Below are 26657 nucleotides of genomic sequence, written 5' to 3'. Positions count from 1 at the left end.
GCCATTGAGACCCAGCATTGTGTAGAACCCTGCCAGGCCAAAATGGAAAGTCAATATTGTCTCCAACACAACTGAAAGGGGTGAAAGGCCTGTTGCACCAACTGCGCATGCGCCTGGGTAATGAAGGAGCAACACATTTACAGGTTGATACAGTTTATTCACACATGTGTACGCAAGCCAGTAGTCATACGATAATTATGCCATAAAGAAATTCCTAAACATCTGATACCATAGCCACATCAAAAAGATTCCACAGCCACTGTAATCCTCAAAAAAGCAGAAAATTCCTGATCCAGAATGGGTTAGGTGAAGAGTTGCGATCTCTTCATTGGTATTCACGGCACGTTCACAATAAACATTTAAAGAACTATTACGGGGAACGATAGCGATAATGGTTAACGGACACTATATCAGCTGCCTGCGTTTTGCAGACGATTTGCTGCTTTTGGGCAATGACCTGACGAATCACAAGACTTATTGTAGAAACTAAGGAAGCATTCAAGTACGATTATAAATGGGCATGCAGACAACAGAGATAACTCCAGGCGACGCAGCAAAAAGCGACATTAAGAGTGGCAACCAGAAATGGAGAGTATACACATTGGCGAATTACTAACAGAGGAGCGCCCTAATATTTTTAGAACTCACCAATAAATAAGGTTGGGTTGGTTCGCACACTTTAGCCATTGGCAGCACATGACTGATAATTAAATTACCACTATTCTTGAAGCGGGAGTTGCAATTTAGTCAGTGATAGCTTACGGAGCCAGAAACATGAATAAACTACGACAGGCGACGAGAAAACATTGCGACTGATACCACAAGATATGCCATAAGTTGCACCGCATGCACGCATGCACCGCAAATCTCGAGGTAAGATTGTAACGGAAAGGAATCGTGCATACAAAAACATCTCACGTATGGCTGTTGGATGGGTAAGGACACGGGCGAATAAAATGCAAGTGCACCATGCCAACAGAATACATAAACATCGATTATCGATAGAAAATGCGTCATTAGAGGAGAACAAAAGTCTGATCAGACGTAAGAGAAGTCAACATGTTATCTTGTACGTGGCGAGTAAGTCCCATATGGAAGCACGGCGCTACTGGCTGCTCGCTGCGGTAATGTCTGACGAAAACAGTGCCGGAATCAAGTGGTGTATCTGTCTCGTGTACGATTTCGCCATTCCCCCTCACATATGCACACACCGACACTTGAAGAATTCTGCTGGCAGGAGTGAAAAAGCCTGCTCTCGCGTCGATTATCCCTCTGCGGTGATGACTTCCCTACCCTGCCTCATGAAGCTACTTTCACACCACCGAAGCTGAACGAGGGGGGGACGCTGTAGAGGTTGGTGACAAAAATGTCAGTTTCGCCGCAAGTGCGAACCAATGAACGCAAACAATTTGGAATGTCGCGCGATGAATTGAAATCAGCGCGAAACTTGCAGCAGGCTGCTCAAGCACAAAGGACGCACGAAACGAACACACAAATATACACAGGACGAGCGCAAAGAAACAACTGTCATGACTGTTGCTTTGTGTTTTAGCAGCGCTATGCAAGTGTCGTTTGTGCACAACCAACTGACTCTTCTTTGGCTCTTCTAGCTAGCAGCTCACTCGCAAACGCGGCCTGCAGCGAGCGAAGTGACCTTTGTCCGCTCCATAACTTCAACGGAAACTTTGCGGTGAAAGCCCAAGACGTACAAACCACCCCTCTCATGATATTCGCATTGCCCATAGACTGTCACGCCACCAAGCGGATGTCAGGAGGAGGGTTAGCAGACAAAAAACCGGAAGCCGCTCCCTAGTTCGGCTGTGCTAGCCCGATTGTCAACGCGTTCGTTGGAAAGAAACACTACGACTTTGCGTGTTTCGTGAACCCGTGAACAAACTGTGCCGTCCATGAAAAGATAAATTCGATTCTTTCTTGTAAGACACGAAGTTTTCGTGAAAATACGTGAAGCACCCTGGACAAGTCGCGCTGCCAATGATGGCATACAATGTACACATTTCAGCTCCGCGAGGTTTTCTGTGCCCACGAAGGTTAGTGAAATGTTAGTGTCTGTCTTTTCTCTCGAAACTCGCGCTATTTTGCTTGTACAGAATATCCGTCGGTGTTCTTGTAGTGTATGAAGCCCATAACATTATACGCGGCGTGTCCTGTGAGCTCGCGACGTCCTCTTCTATACCTGAATAATATCTGGGCTTTCGTAAATAAATAGGTGATACAATTAACTAAAACGCCTTAGAGTTTGTAAGAAAAGCGCAGTATAAGTCTTGCGAGCGACCATTCAGTCATTCGGGGCAGCGCTCGCTCCACGGCTATCGTGAACTACGACCATGTACCGGCCGCATTGCGGGCTCAATCATGCCCTCAGCTGGCGCATTCAGACGGAGATTAAACGTGGTTCATTTATTCATGGATTATGTGTATGCCCACGTAAGTGGACCCCAGCTGGCGAAATTTGATCGGCAGTCCCGCTCGCAACGTTGTCCTTGACCCGTGTTACCTGTGTGCTGCTTACATAGCCAGCGCTGCACTGCATGTTTGTTACTTTGTTGATAGGTGGCAGCACACTGGAAGCAAAGTCTTCTCCGAGCCCAGAACGCGGAGGAGGCGAGGCAGCTCTCGGGAGAGGAAATATTTTAGATTGATTTTGACAGAGATGATCAAAGAGACCGTGCACCTTGAAGACGAGGATTTTTCACTGGGCATTCAAGGCGGTGAAAGCTCCGATAGCGATAGCGTTGATGAAGATGCTGCAGTAGCGATTCTCTTTAACGTGCTTTCCTGGTTAACCATCTGTACAGTAAGCTTTTCACAATCGCAAGTCACTTTGACTGTACTTGATGTACAATAGTGTTGAGGTCGAAATAAAAGCACAAGCGAAACGTGCGATCGCGTCCACACGCCGCGCCGCTCAGTTGCCAAAAAAACTTGTCCATTACCGTTCGAATGGCGTCGTTGCTCAGAAATTCTTCGACGTTGCGAAAAGCTTACGTGTGGAATCAAACCTGTAACATCCGAGAGAAGTGAACCGTGCATTCCGCGTTCCTCACCACACAAGTAATGATGACGGAGCAACATGTTTAGAAACCATCGTCACGCTAACGTTCGGGCCACTGCAGCAATGATGGCCTTACTTGCTAGCGGCCTATTGCTACGGCAAATACGACAGGCACTTTTCCCGGACATACGTTTCCTGTAGCGCACACAGTATTCGGAAAGTATCGTTGATACACGGTAACGGAGCTGAAATGTAACCTCTCACACCACGGTAACTAATAAGGTAGAGAGCACTTTACACTTTCCATGGTTTGCGTAAGTATTTTGGCTGATATCCAGTGCAGTTCATGACTTCATCCGGTGAAAGTGGCACGGGCCGTACGTCTTCCCGTCCTGTGTTCTTATGCTAATAAACGGGTAGGCCCCCTTCCGGGCACCATCTTGAATCGCACAGGGCGCCACCTATAGTTCGTTGGCATTGCTAATGAGCGCGCGCGCATGAGTGACTACACCTCTAGGGCAAAGTACAGGTGGTACAGATGTGGTACACCCTGCAGGGAAAGTAGAGGTGGCACGCCCGCATCGTAACTCCGATGAAAAAGGAGTGGGGCGACGACCTTAAAAGGACGCCTTTCGCGGTATGTCGCTGAAGCGCCTCCGAGCGGTAAATGGTGTATATAAATAGCTCGCCATTAGTAGCTGAAGGACGTATCCTCCGTGGCCGAGTCGTTTAATACCGCGCGCTGCGGAGCGAGGGGTCGCAGGTTCGAGTCCTTGTGAATACTTTTCCTTTGTGCCGTATATATATATATATATATATATATATATATATATATATATATATATATATATATATATATACGGCACAAAGGAAAAGTATTCACAAGAAAGATATATATATATATATTTCTTGTGTGTGAAGCTGTGTGTGTGAATAACTGTAGTGTCAATAGATAGCGTATGTTGAAATGTGGTAAGGCAACCCTGTCCAGTTGCGAAGCAAGCAAGATGGCTGCTACGTAGTGTAAAATAAAGCTGTGTGCTTTTCCGGCTCAATCGTTGGTGTTATTAAAAATACAGTACGTTATAATGGCGACGAAGATGCGTCGGAACTACGTCAAGGCTGCCAAGCAAGGATTTTGAACAAAACGAAGCTGCTCGCACACAACGACCGAACCTCTACTTTGCGGTATGGAGCACAGTATGCTTCCCGCGTTTCCTTTCTTCGACGCGCTTGCCACTGACGCCAATAATGTCGACACCGAGTGGTTGAAGTAGGTGAAACGGTTCGAAAACTTCATCGTAGCCTGCGGCATCACAGACGACGCCCGAAAGACGGCTCTACTACTGCACTACGTGGGGGAAGACGTTTACGACACCTACTGTGCGCTACCTGATCTTCCCGCCGCCGCAGCCGCGTCTGCCGTTTCAAGCACCGATGACGCAACCCCTTTCTACACTGCTGCACGCAGGAAACTCGATGACTACTTCTAACCGCGAGTAAACACTACATTCGAAGGCTACCGCTTCCGTCAAGCTAATCAACTAGAAAACGGGTCATTCGATGCCTTCTACGCCAGACTACGCCAGCTCGTGAAGCACTGTGCCTTCGCTGATGCTGACACCGAAATCAAGAATCGAATAATGCTGTCTACGACGTCAACACGTCTACGCCGGTATGCTGTGCAGCACGACCTCGAGTTGCAAGTAATTCTCAAACAAGCCAGGTTGTTCGAAGAAGTCGAACACATCTCCGCGATGGAGGAAGAACATCAGCAGAGTAAAGAAAATGCTGCGTCTACACTTGCAGTGAATCCCAAGAAATATTCACGACCTCATCAGTCGAAGCACCACGGGAAAGCCCCGTCACAGTCTCGTGAGCCTCCGCGCCATCAACGAGCAAACGCGACATGCTACAACTGCGGAAATTCCTGGCCTTACAGTGAAGGACGCTCCAGCTGCCCCGCCCGCGGCAAAGAGTGTAGTACTTGTCACAAGATAGGACACTTTGCTCGCGTGTGTCGTTTAGCACACAAGTCCGTACACACAGTCGTGCAAGACAACAGCGGCACTGACAGTGATGAATACGTTTTCATGACTTCCTCTCACTGTCAGGCAGTTACCACAGCTCCACAAGTGGACGTCAAAGTCGATCGTGAGACTGTCCGTTTTACAATTGACACTGATGCTACTGTGCCTGTTGTCAGTTCAAATTGCTTGAAAAATTGCTCGGGCAAGGGAACACTGACCAAGATATCAACCACTACTTGGAAAACTGGACGTTGTCATGACCTACAGGGAGCGCTGTAGCCACGAGGATCTCTATGTTGTGTCTGGGAACTGCACACCGTTGCTCAGCTTCTCTGCTGCATCTCGTCTAGGACTAGTCCAGATCACATACAGTCTGGAAGAGACTGCAAACAGATTGGATTCAAGAGTGCCCTACCCAGATTTGTTCAATGGAGTTGGCTGTCTTAGGGACTTCCAAGTGCATCTTCATGTGGACCCCTCTGTTCAACCAGTAGCAAAACCTCACAGACGCATCCCCTTTTTCATGCAAAAATCACTAGAGGATGAGCTTCAAAGGCTGCAGTCCCTCGACATCATGGAGAAAGCTGAAGGACCAACACCATGGGTATCTCGAATTGTGGCAGTGCCGAAACCACATGACCCTGAGCACATTCGAGTGTGTCGAAATGCGCTGTGCCAATGAAGCCATACAACGTGAGACACGTCACACCAACGGTGGATGACATCCTTGTTGCTTTAAATGGCTCTGTCAAATTCTCCAAACTTGATCTGAATGACGGATACCACCAACTCGAACTCGACGAATCATCTCGTGTGATCACCACTTTTTCTACACATGCTGGACTGTTCATATACAACAGACTCAACTTTGGAATCAACTCAGCAGCTGAAGTGTCCCAGGACACCATACGACAGGTTTTAGCCCACATTCCCAACGTACTCAATGTAAGTGATGACATCCTGGTGTATGGAAAGACTGAGAGAGCATGATGAAGCTTTGAGAGCCACACTGGAATGCCTCCTCACAAGTGGTCTCACACTAAATGATAAAAAGTGCAAGTTCGGGCACGTGTTCTCAAGCAAAGGCGTGAAACCTGACGCTGCCAAGGTATCTGCAGTCCTTGGTGCATCATCACCCACCAGTGCCAGTGAAGTGAAGAATCTGCTTGGTCTTGTAATGTATTGCGGTCGGTTCATACAAAATTTTGCCCACCTCACCCAACCGCTCAGAAAACTCACCGCCAAAGGTGTGGACTGGTGTTAAACAAACGAATAGCAAAACGCCCTGGACGAACTGAAGAGAAAGCTCTCCGAAGCCACAGCTCTTGCGTATTGCGACCCACAAAAGGACATCACGCCCATTGTGGATGCTGCCCTCATGACCTTGGTGCTATTCTCACACAGGCATCCGGAAGCGAAACCAGAGTTGTGGCGTACGGGAGTCGTGTCCTTTCTCCTGTGGAAGCTCGTTACCCTCAAATTGAAAGAGAAATGCTAGCAGTTGTATGACGAATCGAGCGTTTCCACATCTACCTGTATGGGACAACTTTCCTTTTGTTGACGGACCACAAGCCACTGGTCAGCATTCTCAGCAACCCCCGATCTCTGCCTTCAGCACGGCTAGAGCGTTTGGCGCTCCGACTTCAACAATACACCTTTGAAGTACAACATACCAGTGGTCCAAGCAACCCATCTGACTAGCTCTCTCGAGATCCAGTAAATTCCTTGAAACAGGTTCGTTGCATGGAGTCGGTCGGTCAAGATTATGTGAACTTTGTTGTGGCTCATAGTCTGCCTCACGCTATGACCATAGAAGAGGTAACCAGAGCGACGCTGGCCGACCCAGTGCTCAGATCTCTCAAGCAAACCCTCAAGCGACCCCAGCATTGCAGGGACTGGAAGAGCACAACTCTACAGCCTTTCCATCATGTTGCCACAGAATTTACAGTCTCTAAAGAAGGCCTTGTGTTAAGAGGCACTCGCATAGTATTGCCAGCACAGCTTCACGCGAGAGCCGTGCACCTTGCACATAGAGGCCACCAAGGCATTGTCAAGACAAAACAGCTCTTGCGTGGGAAGGTGTGGTTCCCAGGGATCGATTCTCTGGTGGACCAGACAGTAAAAAGCTTCCTTGCATGCCAAGCTAACACGCCGGTTCACCAGCGAGACCCTTTGCCAATCTAGGATTTGCCACAAGGCCCATGAACAGAACTGTCGATAGATTTTGCTGGCCCTTTCCCTGACGGCAAGTACGCCATGGCAGATGTGGATGACTTCTCCAAGTACCCAGTCGTCAGCATCATACACACGCTTGCAGCACCTATGGCCATCAAGCAACTGCGCACTATCTTTGCTCAGTTTGGCTGTCCAGAAGTCATAAAGTCACACAATGGCTCACCCTTTCAAAGTGAAAGCTTCGCAGAGTTTGCTAGCGAGCTTGGTTTCAAGCATCATCGCATCACTCCCCGGTGGCCACTCACAAGCCGTGATCTGCTATGCCAGGATATACGTAGCTAACGCTACGTATATCCTGGCATAGCCGAGCTAAGCCACTGCAATTTCTTTTTGTATTCTGTATTTAAAAAAAGAAAGCATACAAATAAAACTACTCAGAAGTGCGCACGCGGGATGTTCTGGCAATGAAACGCATACGTAGGACACTCGATGTTATCTCGATCGAATCTTAATTATCACGAATAACGCACATGGGTGACAAAAAGGGCCGAATATTGCAGGTAAAACACTGCGATGAACTCTACATTGTCTGAAGGGCGGTAAAAATGGCTCTATATGAGCCGGTGAAAGTCACTGGCTCAGCCAACATAGGCTGAAAACAACAAAACTGAGCCAAATATTCGCCGGTGAAAGCCATTGGCTCAGCCGATACCGGCTGGACGGCGGCAAACCTGGCCCAATATAGGCAGTGAAAACCCAATATTGGAAGAAGGGCGGCAAAACTGCCCCAATATATACTGCCGGCTAAAATCCATAGCTGAGACGATATTGACTGACTGCCGGCAACAATGGGCCGTGATTGGGCCTCGCAGATCTGGCGTAAAAGCAATATCGGCCTGACGTTGTGCGTGGCCTGGGCATGAATCTTGGAGCGGGCATCATGCTTCCTGGAGCAATAGCGAACGTTTCCAACGAAGAGCGTGCCAGCCACGCATTCGATAACACCACCCCTTCAACGCGACCTGCATACGGATTTTTTCCTGAAACCATCCTAAGCACTGCTGTGGCTGTGTGGTAGAACCTGTACTTGCGACGCAAAAAGGCAGGGTTTGACTGTGGCTGGGAGCAAAGCTTTTTTATTATTTTGTATTTTGCAAAATGGCGTAGAGCGTGTGATTGCCTACGCGAGCAGAACGTTATCGTCCGCAGTGAAAAACTACTCTGCAACAAAAAATAGAATGTTTTCGTCCACTTTGCTTTGTTCACATTTACATCATAATTACTACAGATCACATCCCCTATAATTTTCTTGGCTTGAATGTCTGTTCTCACTAATATCGTGTCAAGCAATGAAAAACGAGCTCTTAAAATTTTGCTTTCGTTCACTTTTAGTGAGGGTCTCGTTCTGGCAGACTTGATGCCTTGGTATTGTGCGAGAGATTATTAATCAGGTGCCAGCTCATAGAACGCAGGCAGAAAAGAGAATGTTCCATAGTCGCCGCCGAGGCCTAGACTGGTGCCTACTAACACTGCCAGGTTTACATGCATATATATACCGAATAAAGTGGACGGCAGGATGACCACCGTCGTTGCTCAATTGGTAGAGCATCGGACACGTTATTCTAAGGTGCAGGTTTGGTTTCTGCCGATGGCAAGTTCTTTTCGCCCACTTCACTTTCTTCGCATTTACATCCTAATAAAACATCCCCTATACTATCCTTGGCTTTGTCTCCTACCTTTCATTATTACTGTCTCTAACAAAAAAAGCAGCCCCTAAAGTTCTTGCGTTCAACTTCTTGAAGATTCTCGCGAGGGCTTCTGTTTCTTCCATGCACGAATGGGATTGGCACCGGTTTTATTCTTGATCCTGATTTTGGCGGAAGAACGGCTTTTCTACAGTCTTAATTTACTACATTACACTGAAAGAAGAAAATAATGAAAGCTATGCTACTTCATTCCAGTGCGCTCCATTCAAAGCAATGCTGCATTGAGATGAGATCGAGCGCAAGGGCGCGTTGAGCAGAGTGCAGGAGAGTTGTGTTAGCTCTATTCGGTGTGTAGCCACGCTCTATTAGCGAACTAACCTCAGTGGGCCAAAGTTACATTGCACTTTGAAGTATTCTTGAGCTCCTTAGGGGAAAGAAATTGCCTTCTCGTTGAAGCATTAAGTATGATCGCAGCGTTGGTTCTTTTAGACGAAAAAAAGTTCCTCTACAAAATACATGCTGTAGGGCCAGCGAGAACCAACTTTAGTTGTATAAATAACTAAACTGTTAGCAGTCTTTCTACGTACACCGAAGGACGTGCACCACTTGACGCACATGTTTGTTTTCTTGCAGTCATCACAACGCTCCAGCCCTGTACTTCAAGATAATTACGGAAGTGTTCAAGAGGGTTATCTTCAAAAGTGAGTCCTTCTAAAAGCTTGCACTTATTGGTTTTACAGGGACGGTATATGACAGCTCTGGCTGCTGGCAGCGCATTCACACCAGCGACTAGCACCAGTCGCGCAACCATTTGTGACGGGGGACCGAAAAGCGACTGAAGGTGACCGATGTTCACCCCCGCGTGCGACCTATACTCGTCGCCACACAAAAGTCACGTCTGCTCACATAGTGCATCACATTGCCATTGTCCCGTAAACTAAGCTGGCGTACTCTCCGGCGCATCTGATTGGTTCGAATGTTTGCGATTGCAATCGCACGACTGACCAAGTCGAGCAGCGTGCGACTGAGCCAAAACAGTCGCTTTGCGACCAGAGCGGCCATTCGCGACCAGTCGCTTTACGACTGACCTAGTCGCGCGACTGGTTCTAGTCGCAAGTGTGTTCTAGTCGCAGGTCCACTTAACACATTACGAACAAAAGAGCGTGTCAACGAAAAGCGGTATGGTAGCTATTCTGCTCATTCATAACACTTCCGACAATTTAAAATGAAGCTATGTTTCCGTATCCAGTTCAAGTGCCGTGTTCTTCGCTCCATGCGCGCTAGGATACTCTCCCTCAACTCAAGGATATAAGCATGGCCCCCTGATAAAAGGCGTGCCCCTCGCTTTACGGAGTCCCGCTTTACTTCTGTGCATTATGTATTTGTTTTCTATTGAAACTGTATGTATGGCGCGAGATCTTGAGCAATGGGACAAGAGAGCACAAATCATTGATGCAGAGCAATGCAGCAGCGCAGCTACCCGACCACGAAAACTGCTGCACACCGGAATTTCCACTGCTCTACCACGGCTGACTGTCAGTATTTGTTGTGTTCCTTGCAGTGTTCGAGCCGACGAAAAAGGAACCTGACTCCGCAGTTATTTTCAGCGCCATCAATTGCTTCCGAGGTCTTGTAAATCCCGTAAGTTTGTTTCCTATAGCCTTCACGGCCAAAGAGCGCCAGCTTATGCTCAGTACCTGGTCCTGTCAGTTTCTTTGTGTCCTCGTATTTTTCGCGCTGTTTCGAACCAATAAAGCTTTACCAACGAGCTCAGATCCATACCCTTTTACAACTTATGCTGTCCGTGGGCTCAAAAGTAAAAAAAATCAAAGTCAAAAGTAAAAAAAAATCAAGTAAACGGTCAATATTACTACCTCTTCCAATAACGTGGCTGTTTTGATGAAAAATAAAGGCTAAGCTAAAACGGGACTTCGATTTAGAGGTGGTTTTGTGTTATAATTGTACAGGCACAGGAAGACGAGATAGTGAACCTAAGAAGTCGTAGCAGGCACTGTTTTTGTGTTTAATTGAAGGGTATCCACCGTGGGATAGAATAAATATAGGTGGACAAAACAGCTTGCCACTGGCGGAAACCAAACCCGCAATTTACACTCTGCGTGGTGACGTACAATTGAAAGCGTCCACGTCGTTGTAACCCCGGGAGTGTCCACATAGTAGATATATGCAAGACTAACTGTAGAAAACAGCGCTAAAAGACGGGACGAAGAAAGGACACAAACCACGGCGCTGTCGAACAACCAAATCTCGTTAGTCAGCGCCGTGGTTTGACACATTTGGTTGTTAGCGCCGTGGTTTGTGTCCTTTATTCGTCCTGTCTTTTAGTGCCGTTTTCAACAGTTAATCATGAACCAACCAGCCCAAATGCGTACCTTATTGCATATGCAAGACGTCACACAAGTGCATGTACTTTGTGCTGATTTTTTCCTGTTTCAATACGCAGTCCCCTTTTGTCAGCTTCTACACACTCTGGGAGCCCAGTTACCTACAAGCTTCTTTTAGCTTACACTGGCAAATTCCAAGAAAAGCAACCATAGTGCCACGAGTATCTCCTCACGCTCTTTCTTAACTGTATCCACGAAAACACCGCTTCTTTTTTTCTTCGCACCTCTTTTAGAATACGACTGACATGACCTGGAAGCGAACTCGTAGCATCATTACTGGCAGAGTATCGCAATAGCAAAAGGGGCGAAGTGGCAGTGCGAGTACTGCAGCCTACGTACCTGAATCCTGTGGGAAATGGAAATCCGTGCAGCCCTCTACTGCCTACAAATGACCATACTAAGCCCCGTTGACATAGAGATTTCTGCTTCATCAACGGAAAGGCGTACACTGTAAAACGTGGATAAGCCTCAACACAGGGAGGCCCTAATAATACTATTATGTTTTCCGCGCTGCACCTACAATGTGATTATTGAGTCATACCGCAGCTGGGGGGGGGGGGTGAGGGGGGGGACTTGTGGATTTATTTTGACCATCTCAGTTGTTTTAACGTGCACTTGAATGTAAGTACTCTCATCTCACACCCATTGAAAGCGGCCGCACTGGCCGCGAATCGAACCCCTGTCCTCAAACTTAGCTGCACGACACATTGCATAGTTTTATTACCTGGCACCACCGAGCTCTTGAGCTCCTTTGTATTTGCGGTTAGCTGACTAACAGAAGCCAGCCTCCCGCGAGAAATTTAAATTAGTACCCATTTATCCGGAAGTCTTTTATGGTCTGTTTTTTGCATAAATAGAATTAAATCTGAGGCCAGCTATACAGCGCTAATTGGTTCTTCGCTATGTTCATTTCGTGCTAAGCGCGGAAGGAGACACGTCGAATGACTCGTCGAATACGGTAGTTACTTCAACAGAGTAATCATGTGCAATAGTAGGCTGCAAAATGCAGTTAAATGAAGACATATTTATGAGGCAGGAAGTTCAATTCATCCAAACCACAACATATGCTCTTTCTAGTTACTAGTCGACACAACTAGCAAAAACGGGTGGGAACAATTGTGTACAAAACGTCTCAAAGGGTTAGATTTTTCACCCCTGTGTGGCTAAATGCTATCTTGAACCCTCACGTTCATGACACCCGACAGTCTTTTTTTCGTTGAGCGCATTAGTGTTTTTTTTTATTTCCATTCTTTCAGGCAAGCAAAAACAAGACAGGCGCAACGCAGATCTTCTTTGATTCTGTGGCCGTGCCAATGGCTTACACGGTGAGATTTTGGTAGTCGAACGCGTACTTCGTGGTCTTAATGAGAATTCAAACGGAATGAATGCTATCGAAGACGGTTCATGAACCACGAATGGGAGTGAAGCGATCGCTGTGAACTAATTTGATCTATTTCATCTATCAGCGGCTTGAATTAAATCTCATTGCTTCAGGCATGGCGTGAAAACAGTGGCGTGTGTGGATGCATGGTCGAGTAATCGCTTCTTTTTACGGCACGATGATATCGAAGCAATAGCGCAGCAAAGCTCATTATGTACCGCAAGATTGGCGCGGTGCAGTGGTCATTTCGGTTTTTGAGGCTGGCAACTGAACAGCTGTAAATAATTAGCGGCCTATATATATATATATATATATATATATATATATATATATATATATATATATATATATATATATATGTAGAGAGAGAGAGAGAGAGAGAGAGAGAGAGGAGAGACAACTATATATAGACACAACTAAGCGGTTATCTTAATTTTATTTGCAAACGGTTTCGACCGGTGGATCGGTCTTCGTCAGGTTCGCCTATTGCATGGGCATGCGCAGATAAGTTTTCGTGCCTTCTTTCTTTTCCGCCGTTGTGCGTCTCTTTAGTTGTTAGTCGGCGTTTGTGGTGTCATGACTTCTTTCTTGTTTCCGTGGTTGCACACCCTGTCTTTTTAGAATGAAAAAGCATTAAGCGGAAAGTCAGCTAGGCGGAGAAGATATATTGCATTGATGCGATGGAAAGAAAACCTGCTCCGAGTAACTACCGAAAGGGCAAATACGTAATAAGGAGGGAGGCATTCTATGATAATTTAAAGGGAAGAGCTTTACTGTTTGAAGCGAGGCCGGGTTAGTTCTAAACTTTCTTTGGCCAACCGTATCATAATTACCCTACGATTGGCGACACTGTGAAGGGGTGTCGGGGAAAGGGGGGGGGGGGGGTCTGCGTCGCTCAAGCAGCAGCTGCACACTTTGATCACAAGGACGCGGTCGTGAGCGCTGCCGCGCGCGTTATCTCAACAGGCGTCAGTATACGGCTCGTATGCTCTTGTATATGATATGCTCCCTTTCACCACCTACTTCGCGTTGTGGCGACAGATATCACGAAAACCACATCGCTGTATGGAGCGGCCGTATTCGCTTACTCCTACATCAACATTTTCTAGAGTTACGCGAGATCGGATACAAAATCGCTGGCTCTTAACCTTACTTCGTATAACATTTGAATTTGTTGCTATCGGATTGATTGTTTCGTACTTACGGTGAAACTAATTTTTGTTTTCAACTTTGGCGACCAGATTAACACTTGCTTGACTCGTGAGGACACTTATAAAAATAAATCTATGCATTTAAGCAATCAAATTCTATTAGGAGCCATAATGGGACGTTTATTTGCACGTTTGAAAGTATCATTCATTATGCGAAGGGCGAAAATGAATGAGTGCTTAGTTCTATCTGAATCGTAAAAGGGTGGCGGTTACCGAAAGTGCCTCCGCGGAACCGTCAGCTCTCATATGCAATGCGGAGCAGCAAATTTGTATTTACTTCAGATGTACAGAAACGTCTTGAATCACGCCAAGTGGGATGTCAGCAAGCAGGCCAGACTGTCGTTGATCCCGTTCTTCACCGAAGGACAGTACTTCTTCATCCAAGCTGCACAGGTATGTAGCTGTCGCCGCAATACAGGCATTGGCCGGTGCCTTGCCACGGATCTTTACGCCCTGTCCCACTGATTTCTTATAAGTGATGTGAAAAAGAAATATGTTGATATTCGTCAGGCGGTAGAAGAATATGAGCAATATTTCTGTCTACTACTTATTCGTCGACGCGGCATATTCAGTCGGCCCCTGGAGTATTTGTCAAGGATAACGGATACAAGGTGATAAAGATGCGGATTCAGCTGGCAGGTTGGCCGGGGTGACCCCTAAAAATGCTCTTTTGGTCTCTGTGTAGCCGTCTGGGTCTATAAAGCTGATTGTGCAGCTCCCGTGCGATAAAATAGGATTGATAGGCATTTCGGGAACAACGGCTAGGTGTGGTTACACACGCTCCCATAAGCAGATTTGTCGCTGATCATTGGTCTGCATGCGGACACATTAATCGTACGTGTACGTGTAATATATCAGCATTCATATGAAGTCGATAGCCTTAATTAATGTTGTTATTGCAACCGTCGGAGCCATCGCTGCTCATATATGAAATCGCATATAAGGCGATGTCATATATGAGCAGCGCACTGCAGCCGCGCTCTTATCTCTCTTTTCCTTTTGAGCAGGATGCCAACAACTTGCCTCGGCAGTTGGAATGTTGGCAGCTGCTTCCGCTTGGTGGTATGTGCTAAGTCCCTTTCGTTTTGCGTGGCCTTGAAAATCTACACTGCTGCACATTACCAGCGCGTATGGTTCCATATTTTGCTGCGTCACACAACTTCGCCCGCCAGCAGTGCATTAGCCTGTGACGTAGCCGTGGATAGTTCGTCAAAATTCATAGTGACCATCTTCGCCACCTCTGCGCTCGCGTGGTCCTACAGCTGCAATTGAAACCTACAACCTAGCCTTGAAGGAACATTTTGCAGTAAAACCGCCTTATTGGGGCTGATTGCGGAAAAGTGACTTGCAGCTCAGCTGGGCATGCACCCTAGTTCGTGCAAGTGTTGTGTTATGAAGTGCTTCTTATGCACTTCATAAGAAGGAACAGGCAGGCAGCAAGCGCTAGACACTAATTAGGCAGACAGGACTTTAAGACAGTTTCCTGTCCAGTAAATATATGTTAGAGCCATAAACTGAATAGGCAAAGCATAACGGCAGCAAGGCTACGTTCACACTAGGGCTCCCTTTAGGCGTACGTGGCAACGCTCAATGGAAATTCATCTTCTTCGGAGCCTTTAAGCGGGCGGAAAATAGAGCAGCCTTCCTTATCTGTCTCGGGCCTTTACTGTTACCGGACGCTGCGCTAACATGCCAACATTCGGTCAGCATTTTTAGATGGCGGCCAGTCGGCGGCGGTGCAACAAAACTTGCAGCCTTTACGAGGACGCGTCCTCAGCATCCAGATAAAGATTAAGACGGTCGATGAGCGAAGAATTAGCGAATGTAGCCTTTCTTAATATTTATTGTTTTTGCATCCGCCGTCCTCCTACTGGTGTATCTTCAGAAAACAACAGATTAAACACAAGAAAACCACTTTTTCTCGCTTTTGTGCGCAAAATTGAGGGCGCGAGAAGACCCGGAAGAAAGCCAAGCTGCCCTGTGACCCACGCCTCTCATGACCGACCAGATGAACTCGGTGAAAGGGGCGCGCCAGAACCATTCTTGAACAAGCGAGCAAAAGAACCGCCTGTTTTGCTTTCCCGCACTTCCCCAAGTGTGACCGTGGCCCAAAAACCAAGAAGCGAATAAGCGTCCCGTCGACGCATGTAGAACCGGTAAAATGCTTTCGGCCTGTCGCGCTTTCTTCTTAAGTATTTCTTTTCTTGGTGGCTAGAATAGTTGACCTGCCGTACAAGTCCTGCTTGGCTACACACAAGGGGCCATCTTTGTCTTTCTTTCAGGCCCGATGCGAGCACATGGACCCTGACCCGACTATCGCGTACCTCCGAAAACGGGATGGAGCCACTGCAGCCGATAAGTACGCAAATAAACGGCACGCCAATCTCTCTTCAAGAACGATGAAAACCTGAACTGTAGTGGATTATGAATTATAGATATTGCAACCATACAGTACGTCGGAAAACTACGTCGCAAAATAGTCGCAAAATCGAATCACTGAGACTAACGAACCAGCGATCTTCTTTTTTCCTATTTTTTCATGATGGCTTACTCAGAGTGAGGCTCGCTTAAACTATATTTTACCAGGTTCACTTACTAAAAGTCTCACTGGCTTGAAATTGACTCATGTGCGCAAAGCACACGTAAATATTTGGATGTCGTAGATTGCAATCTATGAAAAGTGAAAACGCTCATTTGCTTGAATTCGGAGCAGAGCTAGCCGACCGTCAGAGCAGGGCCAGGACTCCGATCATGAGCAGCGGTTCCGATACATGTGCTGTTGTGATAATGTCTCTACAGCGTTCGTCTTCGTCGGTACATATGTTAAACTTAAAATAGAGTCGCGCGAAGCCCAGCACAACCGTTAGATCTTGTTCTTCGTGCCGTATTAAGACAGAAAGAAATGAAACCGATAGACCATTCAGCGTAGGAGAATTATAGAGATTATTTGTTGTTTCCAACTGTAGTGCCGAAATTACGGCATAAGTTGAAATGACGTGGACGAAAAAACACTCCTTACAACAGGGAAGGGGGGAGCCTTCGAGTAACGCGTACAATGATCTACCAATTAAGCTACGACGGAGGGCTCTTCCTCGACCACTTTGTCTTCGTTGAGTATTTTTGTTCATTTAATACCTGAGGGCTTGCAAGAGCCGCTCCTAGATAAGGCAGCGAGCGTTGAACACTCCTTTTTGCCAAAGGGCGTCACGTGGCACGTGATATTTGAGGAGGTGGCAGACTAATAGATCCTCGCATGCTACCTAAGGCATCAAATCCTCGAACGAGCCCCTCCAACAATTCCCCTTCATTGTGGAGACAGAATGCGACAAAAACAAGACGCTACCTGCAGTTTGTTTTCTAACATGCGTCCTTGACGATGAGAGCCACACATCTGTGGAACGATTCTGGCCGCTAGTATAGTGAGCACTGAATCGCTAATCTTAAAGTCTCCTTTTAACATTTTAACTGCGTGGGGGTTCTAGGTTTGGGCCTGACGCGCTTGTCACGCTCCGGTTCCCAGATTAACCACAGCTGGCGCAACGGCCTCGGTCGAAGCCCTAGCCGTAGCTGGCGTAACTGCCTCGGACGAAGCCGTAGCCGCACAGTGAAAGGGGACAGCGCGGCTCAAGCGCGAGTAGGGTCTAAAGCCACTGTAGCAGGGGTGGGTGCGGCAGGGGCTGCCACACGTCCTTTCCTGTGCATCTCTGTTGTACCAATAACGTGACCAGACACCCACACAAATGCGCGAAGTATCACAGAAAATCACAAAGGAAACACAGGAGAGCCACAGTTCCGCTGTTTCTGCAGGTCACACACTGAGTGGAACTGGAATAAGTTTTTTTTTCTGGACGGCGTACAGGTTCTCACTTAACCAGTTCTGCTGGGATTGATACCGTGTGACATGCTCATTAGTGCGGGAAACCATCGGAAGCAAAACGAAGACGGCAACGAACGTCGCTTGAAAGCGAGCTTAGAGGTTCAATGTTGCTAATAATGAGTACACACAAGCTCACCACGCACCACGGTCAGACCATGCATACAACATCGCGAAAATGCTTGCCTAGTTTACTATAAAACTACTCGGTTAGTACTAATAATTTATAATTAATGCAGCGTGGAGTTATAAATGCCTTCCCAATAGAAATGTCGCGTTTCTTTGAAATGCAGTGAGCCTCCGCCAAATCAGCCCCAAGAAATCTGCGTCTACTTAGTGTGCTCATTTTAACACTCAAATAACTCCAGCTACATCAAGTGTTCACCCACATTTCGCATCGAATGTTTGGCATCAAATGGTTACACACATTTTGAGTTAAATCAAATGCTTATGTACATATGATGTAGCTTATGTGTATCCATGGATGTCAGGGAATTGAGTCAGTGGAGGCACACTGTGTTTAAAAGAAACACAAGCATTAATGAGTCTTAATCTTAATCATGATTTGGAATGAAGAATACATCAATCGTTCCCGTACAGTGGAAAAGCTGGTTTTATGGACGCGATGACGCCGTTATTTTGCCGGGCCATCGGCATCGTACAGACGGACGTGATGAGAAGCGGCAGTATTCTCTCGCAGTCACCGTTGAAGTGACAAGTGCCCCGCAAAATGGGGAGCTCGCAACCGTGGTCACGAACCAGCCACCTTTCGCTCTGCAGTGCGACGCGTTAAACCACTCGGCCACAGACGCTTTCATGATCTAGCTTAAAAACATACACACCATTTACCGCTGGTGGTACGCAGATCCCTGAGGTGCTTCAACGCCGGAAAGGTTTGTTCACTATCACCCGAGAGATAGCATAACCGCCAGACCTGCACTGAACATGCAGCACAGCCACAGAGAAAACAATACGAGTTGCCTTTCCGAACCCCTTGTAAACTTTCTTGAGGCGACTACTACAACTACAGTTGCAAGGGCGTCGTCCCGCCCATCTCCGGCTCCGTACTTTCACCTACAGGGCGTGGTCGCCTGTGCTAGCGTGCTTATCTCTAGAGGTGGTGTGTTCAACTGATGTCGCATAGCTTTGTAAGCGTTGTGTTCTAATCGCAAAGTTTGTGTAGAAGCCGTAGACGGCATCAAGGGCGCTTCGCTTGCTGCAGCGGCCGTGTTTGCTGAAGGAGTCGTCTGTTATTAAATGCGAAGCATTTCTTAGCGAACTTCTGCGACTTTAAGCGTATCTATCTATCTATCTATCTATCTATCTATCTATCTATCTATCTATCTATCTATCTATCTATCTATCTATCTATCTATCTATCTATCTATCTATCTATCTATCTATCTATCTATCTATCTATCTATCTATCTATCTATCTATCTATCTATCTATCTATCTATCTATCGAGCCGCCTACGACTGTGTGCTCTCTTGGCCATTTCGGTAATGGGATGTATACAAAACTGGTATAACACATCACCGTATTACCAACATAACGGGTCCTAACATGGAAATCATGACATGCATATCATGAACAGCATGATTCAAATGCCACGGTCTTAAGGCTCTTGCGGCCTTTTCGTTAGTTTCATGTATAACAAAATTAGTATGGCATGACAACAGTGTATGACGAACATAACTGACAGGTCCTAAAGTGCAAATTATAATACGCATGTCATGATACGTATGCCATGCTCATGGTGCACTCGCGGCCGTATTGCTGGCTTGGTATTACACGACTAGACTGTATGGTGAATGTAAATCACAGGTACATGCAAGTCATGTACGACATGATACATCCATGCTCAAGGCGCCCTAGCGGCCATTTTGCTGACTTCACATACACCAAAATTGGTATTACGTGACGAGACTGTATGATGAACGTAAATCAGAGGTGGTAACGTGAAAATCATGATATGGAAGTAATGTACCACATGATGAACATGCCACGCTCCTGGTGCCCACGCGGCCATTTCGCTCACTTCATATACACAAAATTTGTATTACGCGACGAGATTGCATGATGAACGTAAATCAGCGACGGTAACGCGAAAATCAGGACATGCAAGTCATGTACGACATGATTTACATGCCACGCTCACGGTGCCCTAGTGGCCATTTCACTTGCTTGATATACACCAAAACTGGTATTACGCGACGAGACTGTACATGAATGTAAATCAGAGGCGGAAACGTGAAAATCATGGTATGCAAGTCATGTACGACATGATATACAAGCCACACTCATAGTGCCCTCGCGGCCATTTCGCTCCATTGGTATACCCCAAAATTGGTTTTACGCGACGAGACTGTATGATGAATGTAAATCAGAGGTGCTAACGTGAAAATCAAGATATGCAAGTCATGCACGGCATGATATTCATGCCACGCTCATGGTGCGCTCGCTGGCATTTCGCTAGCCTGATACACCCCAAAGTTGGTATTATGTGACGAGACTGTATGACGAATGCAAATGACAGGTGGTAACGTGAAAATCGTGACATGGAAGTCACGTACGACATGATTTACATGCCACGCTCAAGGTGCCCAAGTGGCCACTTCGCTCGCTTGATGTACACCAAAATTAGTATTACGCGACGAGACTGTATGATGAATATAAATGATAATGGCAACATGAAGACATGCGTGTCTTGTACGGCATGATATGCATGCCATGCTGATGGTGCGCTCGGGGCTGGTTCGCTAGCTTGATATACACCAAAATTTGTATTGCGCGACGGGACTGTATGACGAACATAAATGACAGGTCCTAACATGCGAATCATGACATGCATGTCATGTACGCTACGATCTACATGACACTGCCATGGTGCGCTTCCGGCCGTTTTGTTAGCAGGATATATACCAAAATTTGTGTGGCATGACACTAATGCATGAGAAACATAAATGGCAAGTCATGCATTGTATAATCCAGAATATACGTTTCATTAGCCTGATATATACCGGATTGTACATGCATGCATGCATGGCAAACATTCGATATATAGTGAACTAGATACCATGGCCTGAATGATTTCACTTGTCTCAAAGACAAACAAGGCGATGTAGCAGCTCTTTGCGGACTGCTTCGCACAACATCGATTCCCACACTGCGTGGGATCTGCCGTATTTTCTTCGTATGGCATTCCAATTTGTTGCTATCGCATCACTGCTTTGCCCTTGCGCCGAAACTGACTTTTTTTTTTCAATAGTTTTGTGTGGTCCCAGCCAGAGGGCGCAGCTCAGTGCGTGACTGGGCTATACACGATTTTATTTTCGATTCGTAGGCGCCGCCATCTTGGACTGATAAGCGATTGTTCTGCCTGTTTTCTATGTCATAATATGAAATGATCATGGTCATGAAACATTGAATGCACCGACCCAAGCTTTGTTGTGCGTGCGAGTTCACCGTAGCACTGTTTGTTTATTTGATACGGATACAAAACTTCAACTTTATCAGTCCAAGATGGCGGCCCTTGAGCGTGTCCGGAAAATGGTGTATATACTCCTAGCAGATCGTATGAGCGCTAAAAAATGTCGTGTTCATATCTAACAAATGGTATTACGTTTTGGGAAGACACCCGCAGTAGCAGCTTAGCAGGTAAAGTTTCGCGCCGCTGAGCTAGTGAATGCGGGTTCGATTCCGCTGGCGTGAATGAATCCGGGGTTTTGGCACGTGAAGACCTAGCATTATTTTTAACTTTTCGGGGATGGTCAAATTGCAGTTTCTTTTATAGCCGAATAGTCAGCACAAGCAAACAATCAAAAGATTCATGATGGTGAAGCGCTAAAAGAAGCGGAGACTTATGAAGAACACAGGACACAGCCCTACTAGCAACTGTGCTTATTTAGAAAACAACGCCCTCGTATATATAAAACGTACGTCATCATTAAAGCCAAAAATTTAAAACGTGCACTGTTCTCGGTCAAAAACAAGTTGGCTAAGATATGCCCTGCAGTGCAAACGTTTGCAAACAAAAAACGTACTGAAACCAACAATGGGTGTGGCAACAGGCATGGAACCAAGTTTTCAATTACAGAAAGGATGTGGTATACGATGTCCCTTTTACATGCGGAAAGTATTACATTGGCCAAACGGGCCGATGCGTAAATGTACGTCATCGCGAACACGAAAGTATTGAAAGGGGCACCGTATTCACATCCAGCAATGCACTGTAAAGAGTGCACGTGCAAACCTGACTTTCAAAAAAAAAGCACTGTGGTTGACAAGGACGCCGATCGAACTGTCAGGGAGATCGTTGAGGCTTATCATATCAGGAGAAGTGGCAATGATTGCGTTATCCAGCGATCTATATTGCCCTCGGAATGTGAACTTGCTTTTTTAGAGAAGGTAAAATGGAAGTGCGTTTGTTGCCTTGGTAGTAGTGCATGCGCGGTTTTTATCTTTTGCCTGATTGTTTCTTTTATGATCACTTGTTAAATTTTTGGCTTCATTGATGACGGACATTTTATTTATATGTAGGCGTTGTTATCTAAATAAACTCAGTTGCTAGTAGCATCGTGGCCTGTGTTCTTCGTCAGTCTCCGTTTCTTTTCGCGCTTCACCATCATGGATGTATACCAACACGCCCAACTGGCAGTTTTTCAATCAAACGATATTGCATGACAAAGTGATACATTCTTACCGGGCATCAAGTCAGTCGTCCTGCGCGGCACTCGACGCGGTCCTAAGATCGCCATGGCCATGGCTTGGCGGCCGGAAACATGTTTGCGCGTGCTGATACGTGGGCTCTACAGAAAGTTACACCGTATTTTCAGGAGACATTTACTGGCAAGTGTGTGAGCCTACCTCTTTATGAATGATAGCTCGTAAAAGTCACGTAACGTAACTATGCGCGCTACCTACTCGTGGAGGATATAGAGATGAATTCGACGTATATTCAAACGTGAGGCGATATAATAAGCGTTTGCCCCAATAGCAAGTGCAAGGCGTGTTACGAGAAAAAGAAAAAAAGAAAGACGGGAGAAATAAGAAAAAAAGATCACCGGCGATTACAATACCGCCTAACGCGAATTTTGAGCGCAGCTGTTTAGGTGATTTGATTTTGCTTCGGCACTGCGCACTTCTGCGTCCTCTCAGCGGCGGCGATCAGGTTGACCTTCGGCGGCGCGCACCTCTGGATTCTGGCGTCGGCGACGTTGAGCCTCTGCTCGGGCAGCTTGTTTGCAGCAGTGGCAGACGACGCACTTCCACAGGTTTCGTCGCTCATTATTCAGAAAGAACTGGCTGAGACTATTTTCTATATAGGCACACAGTTTACATCAGGAAGAGAATGCCGTGAGCAGTGTAACTGACGCGGACACTTTCGTGCAGCCAATTTCACATCAACCGCCGCAGACTGAGCCTAGCGCGACGGCCTCGCTAACGGGGAGACCGCGGAAGGCAGCGCATGGGCGCGTTCCACAACAGCAGAATCCTCGTTTGAGCTAGTTGGTGCTGGTTCATAACTGAGATGATCAAGCTGCCGAAACCATTTTTACGGTGTTCGTTTCTGCAGCCTAATGTCAACGCATTGCAAGGTGTGTGAATGCTATCAGAAGTTCAGCAAAGCAAAGTTTAGAGGCAGAGCAAAGGAAAAAACTGAGAGAAGTAGTAGAGGCGTATTGCATAAGGGGACAAAAAGGCGACCGCCTGCATCATCACAGCTTCACTATTACTTCAAAATAAAGAGCGAAGTTTTCTCAGCAGCACCTTGCTGTTCTTTGGTTGGTAAGAAAAACAAGTGGTGCGCACACACCTGAGCATGTGTATTGACTGTGCTATAAAATCTTCGTTCCACTGTGGAATAACATTAGTTGGCACCCGTACTGTTCCTTTGTGTTATGTGTACTCATTCGATTTGCGCCGAAAAGTTTTCCAGTTATGATTCACAACAGCCTCCGCAGGCAGGCCTCCGTCCATGCAGCGCTTTATTTCCAAACATGGTATCGGTGGACGCCCTCGCCGCATACCTTAGTGATGACGTAATCGGAGACCACATGACGGCGCGGACTATTGTGGCGCCGCGGATGGCCGCCGCGGAATCTGTCGTCTCGCCGCTATCGTTCCCTCCTCCTCGCACTCTCCTCGCTATCGCTTAATTTCATCCTCTGCTGCGCTCCGCGTTTGCTCTCTTTCGTCCTCGTTCGTCCTGCCGGTTATGACGACGACGACGACACTCAACACAGGGACAGGCGCCTAAGAGCTGCGCTCACAAAAATTGGCGGCAACCCTAATCCTTGATTTTGGTGTCGGGCAGTGGCACTCGCACAACGATCCCAGCTGCTCGCAAGAAAACCATTAATTCATTCAATTACCATTATTATCCTGACAGATAGTTGCCCTTACCTTCAGTATGCTGCTTCGATATCATATGTATCTACTTAGCTCTTAAACGCAACCCGAGCAATTGATTTCATACAATTTTTAGCTTTTACAAGACGTTTTGTGAGCATTGTGAAACCAGGAAGTAAGTGCTCGACCGGAAGTCCTTCGAAGAGACGGGGTATTAACAAACAAATCTAAATAAAATACGTGGTAATGTAGACTATAAACGCAGCACATATTTCACATACGAAAAACACGGCAAGTAACATGCGATGGAAAGAAGGAACGACTTACTGAACGCGATAGGAACACAAAAATCCGGCTGAGAGTTTGCGAGTTGTCAGTACACATCGGGTACAAAGAAGCGCAAGGCAGCTGTTTATCACTGTGGCATCACCCCCCGAATTCGGAAGGGTGCGTGCGTGCTCGCCCATGCAGGGAGCCCAAACGAGGGGAAGTAACCGCTACTGACTAACAAAGGAGAGCCGCCGGCCACAACAGGCTGAAACACGCACGCATATTCCGAGGTCCCGTCGTCTCCCGCCATCCTCCTCCCCCCTTCCTTTTCAAACACGTAACCGCTGTTGAACCGTAGCAGGTGGAGCAGCCGTCAAGTGACAGTGTTTTATGACCAGCCACCACCACGCTACCCCACTGCCGTCAGAGAGGATGTAAAATTCCTGAGCAAAACGTGGCGTCGCGCTGCTTCTCCGGCCTCCCGAACACCGAGAACATTTGAAGTGAGCACGTCTGGTTGCTTGAAGCGTTGAGAGTGCAGACATAACTGATCGTTCATTTGGAGATTTCGCGGGCGATATAGCAGTCTTGGACAGCACATCGCTGTAGCGCGCACACAAAAATAGTGCAATCCAATGATCCAACGAGTCTTGTAGCAAAAAGAAAAATACGCGGTGCGGCTGAAGTCACATATGTTTTGATTGTTCGCCGCTAATAAAGCCGTCAGAATAATTTCGGTGGGCAAGCACGAATTTTCGGTGGTAGAGTCGGTGCAAAGACCCAATGCGAAGCAAACTAGAATTCTATTGGCTTTCTCATGTATATGCTGGCTGAATCGCACATTTTTACAAGCATTGCAAAGTTCGATTTTACTTTGTTTTGCGTTTCCTTTCATATCGAAGTATTTCAAGGAGCTCGTAAAACTCAGTTGAGAATTTTATTTTAAATTGCTCAACATCTGTAAAACAAGTTTTGTCCAACTATTTAGGACATATTTTGTGCGACACTGAATGCCAACTTAGTAATCAAGACCCTGTGTGTGTCATTGTTGCCTTATGGAATAGAAGTGCCAGTTTTGCTAATTGCCTGAGAACGATAGACTGTTATGGCCATCTTATACAACGGCGCTTCCAATATTGTACGTTGGCTGGCAACGTTATTTCATTGTTGCCGTTCTTACACGATGGTTGTGCTAATATTCTATGTTGGGTGTGAATGATGGGTCTTTGTTGCCATGCTTGTACGATGGCGGTACCAATATTGTATTTTGGCTGGTTACGATGGATCATTGTTGTCATCCTCATAAGCTGACTTTGCCAACAAGGGTTTTGCAGTGGCTTGACCGGGCCTTTCGCGGGCCATCAATTGCGAACGTGTAAACAATGTGCTGTGCTGCTTGAGTTGTCTTATACGAAATGATTTCCCGCAGGGTAAACATACCTTTCGCTATGAACAACCCGCTCTTCGCAAACCGGTTCGGCTGTGCCAAGGAGCGGCCGATGTACTCCAAAGGTGCCCTCTGCAAAGGTCCGTCGAAGTCTCTGAAGAAGGAGACAGAAAAGGAGTACCCGGGAGTGTACTATTAGCTGCGATGACACGCCGCGCGTAATAAAGGCCTCCTGGGTGTTTTTTTTTCAGTAGCCTCGTCTTCATCTGCTGTCTACATACACTTTACACCCTGGTCAATCACGCAAACACAAACGAATAACGAATAAGTGCAGAAGTTTATTCGAGTTAATAATGATGCTTTTGCAGCGCTACAATATGACGAAGACGAAAGAAACTAAGAATTGGACAGAGCAGAAGTAATCGTCAACAAAGTGTATAAATTAAAATATATTAATGCGCACGCGAATTAACATGAGTCATGCAAAAGCCGTGTCTTTCTTTGCAGGAAGCATCGCCATGCTTTGTTCTGTTATGGTACGAAGACTATTTTTACTCTTTCTTTTCAAGGTCTTATTGGTCGGGATGTGAAAACGAGAGTGAAAACTAAGACTGCTTTATTCGGAGAGAGTGAAATGTTGCTTTATTCGGAACTTTCCGATACACATATCAGCTACTTCTCCACATTCGTTTCGATTCACGATTGTCGTAGCATGGCCCCAGCTCTCCTCGTAGATGGCAGGTGCCTGTTCTTTCAACCAGTTCTCTGCGCCGGTCTGCAATGGTGGATGACCGAACGCTTCCAACCGAAAACACTGCAGGAGCTTCTTTCTTGCAGCTTCGCAATGCGGCCAC

At 46.6% G+C, this 26657-nt stretch overlaps 1 protein-coding gene across 1 annotated transcript in view; it reads left to right on the top strand.

Moving 5' to 3' along the window:
* The window catches only part of LOC119390418 (uncharacterized), a 31116-nt gene extending 5060 nt beyond the window's left edge, over positions 1–26056 (top strand). Inside the window, exons 3-8 of the mRNA XM_037658035.2 lie at positions 9558–9625; positions 10486–10565; positions 12583–12651; positions 14201–14311; positions 16201–16277; positions 25846–26056. Coding sequence (XP_037513963.1) covers positions 9558–9625; positions 10486–10565; positions 12583–12651; positions 14201–14311; positions 16201–16277; positions 25846–26002 — 562 coding nt within the window. The 3' untranslated portion in view covers positions 26003–26056. The remainder of the gene's footprint in view (positions 1–9557; positions 9626–10485; positions 10566–12582; positions 12652–14200; positions 14312–16200; positions 16278–25845) is intronic.
* Positions 26057–26657: the final 601 nt, after the last annotated feature.

Source organism: Rhipicephalus sanguineus, chromosome 4 (assembly GCF_013339695.2).
Source record: "Rhipicephalus sanguineus isolate Rsan-2018 chromosome 4, BIME_Rsan_1.4, whole genome shotgun sequence".
Lineage (NCBI taxonomy): Eukaryota > Metazoa > Arthropoda > Arachnida > Ixodida > Ixodidae > Rhipicephalus > Rhipicephalus sanguineus.
This window is presented reverse-complemented; position numbering and strand designations above follow the sequence as displayed.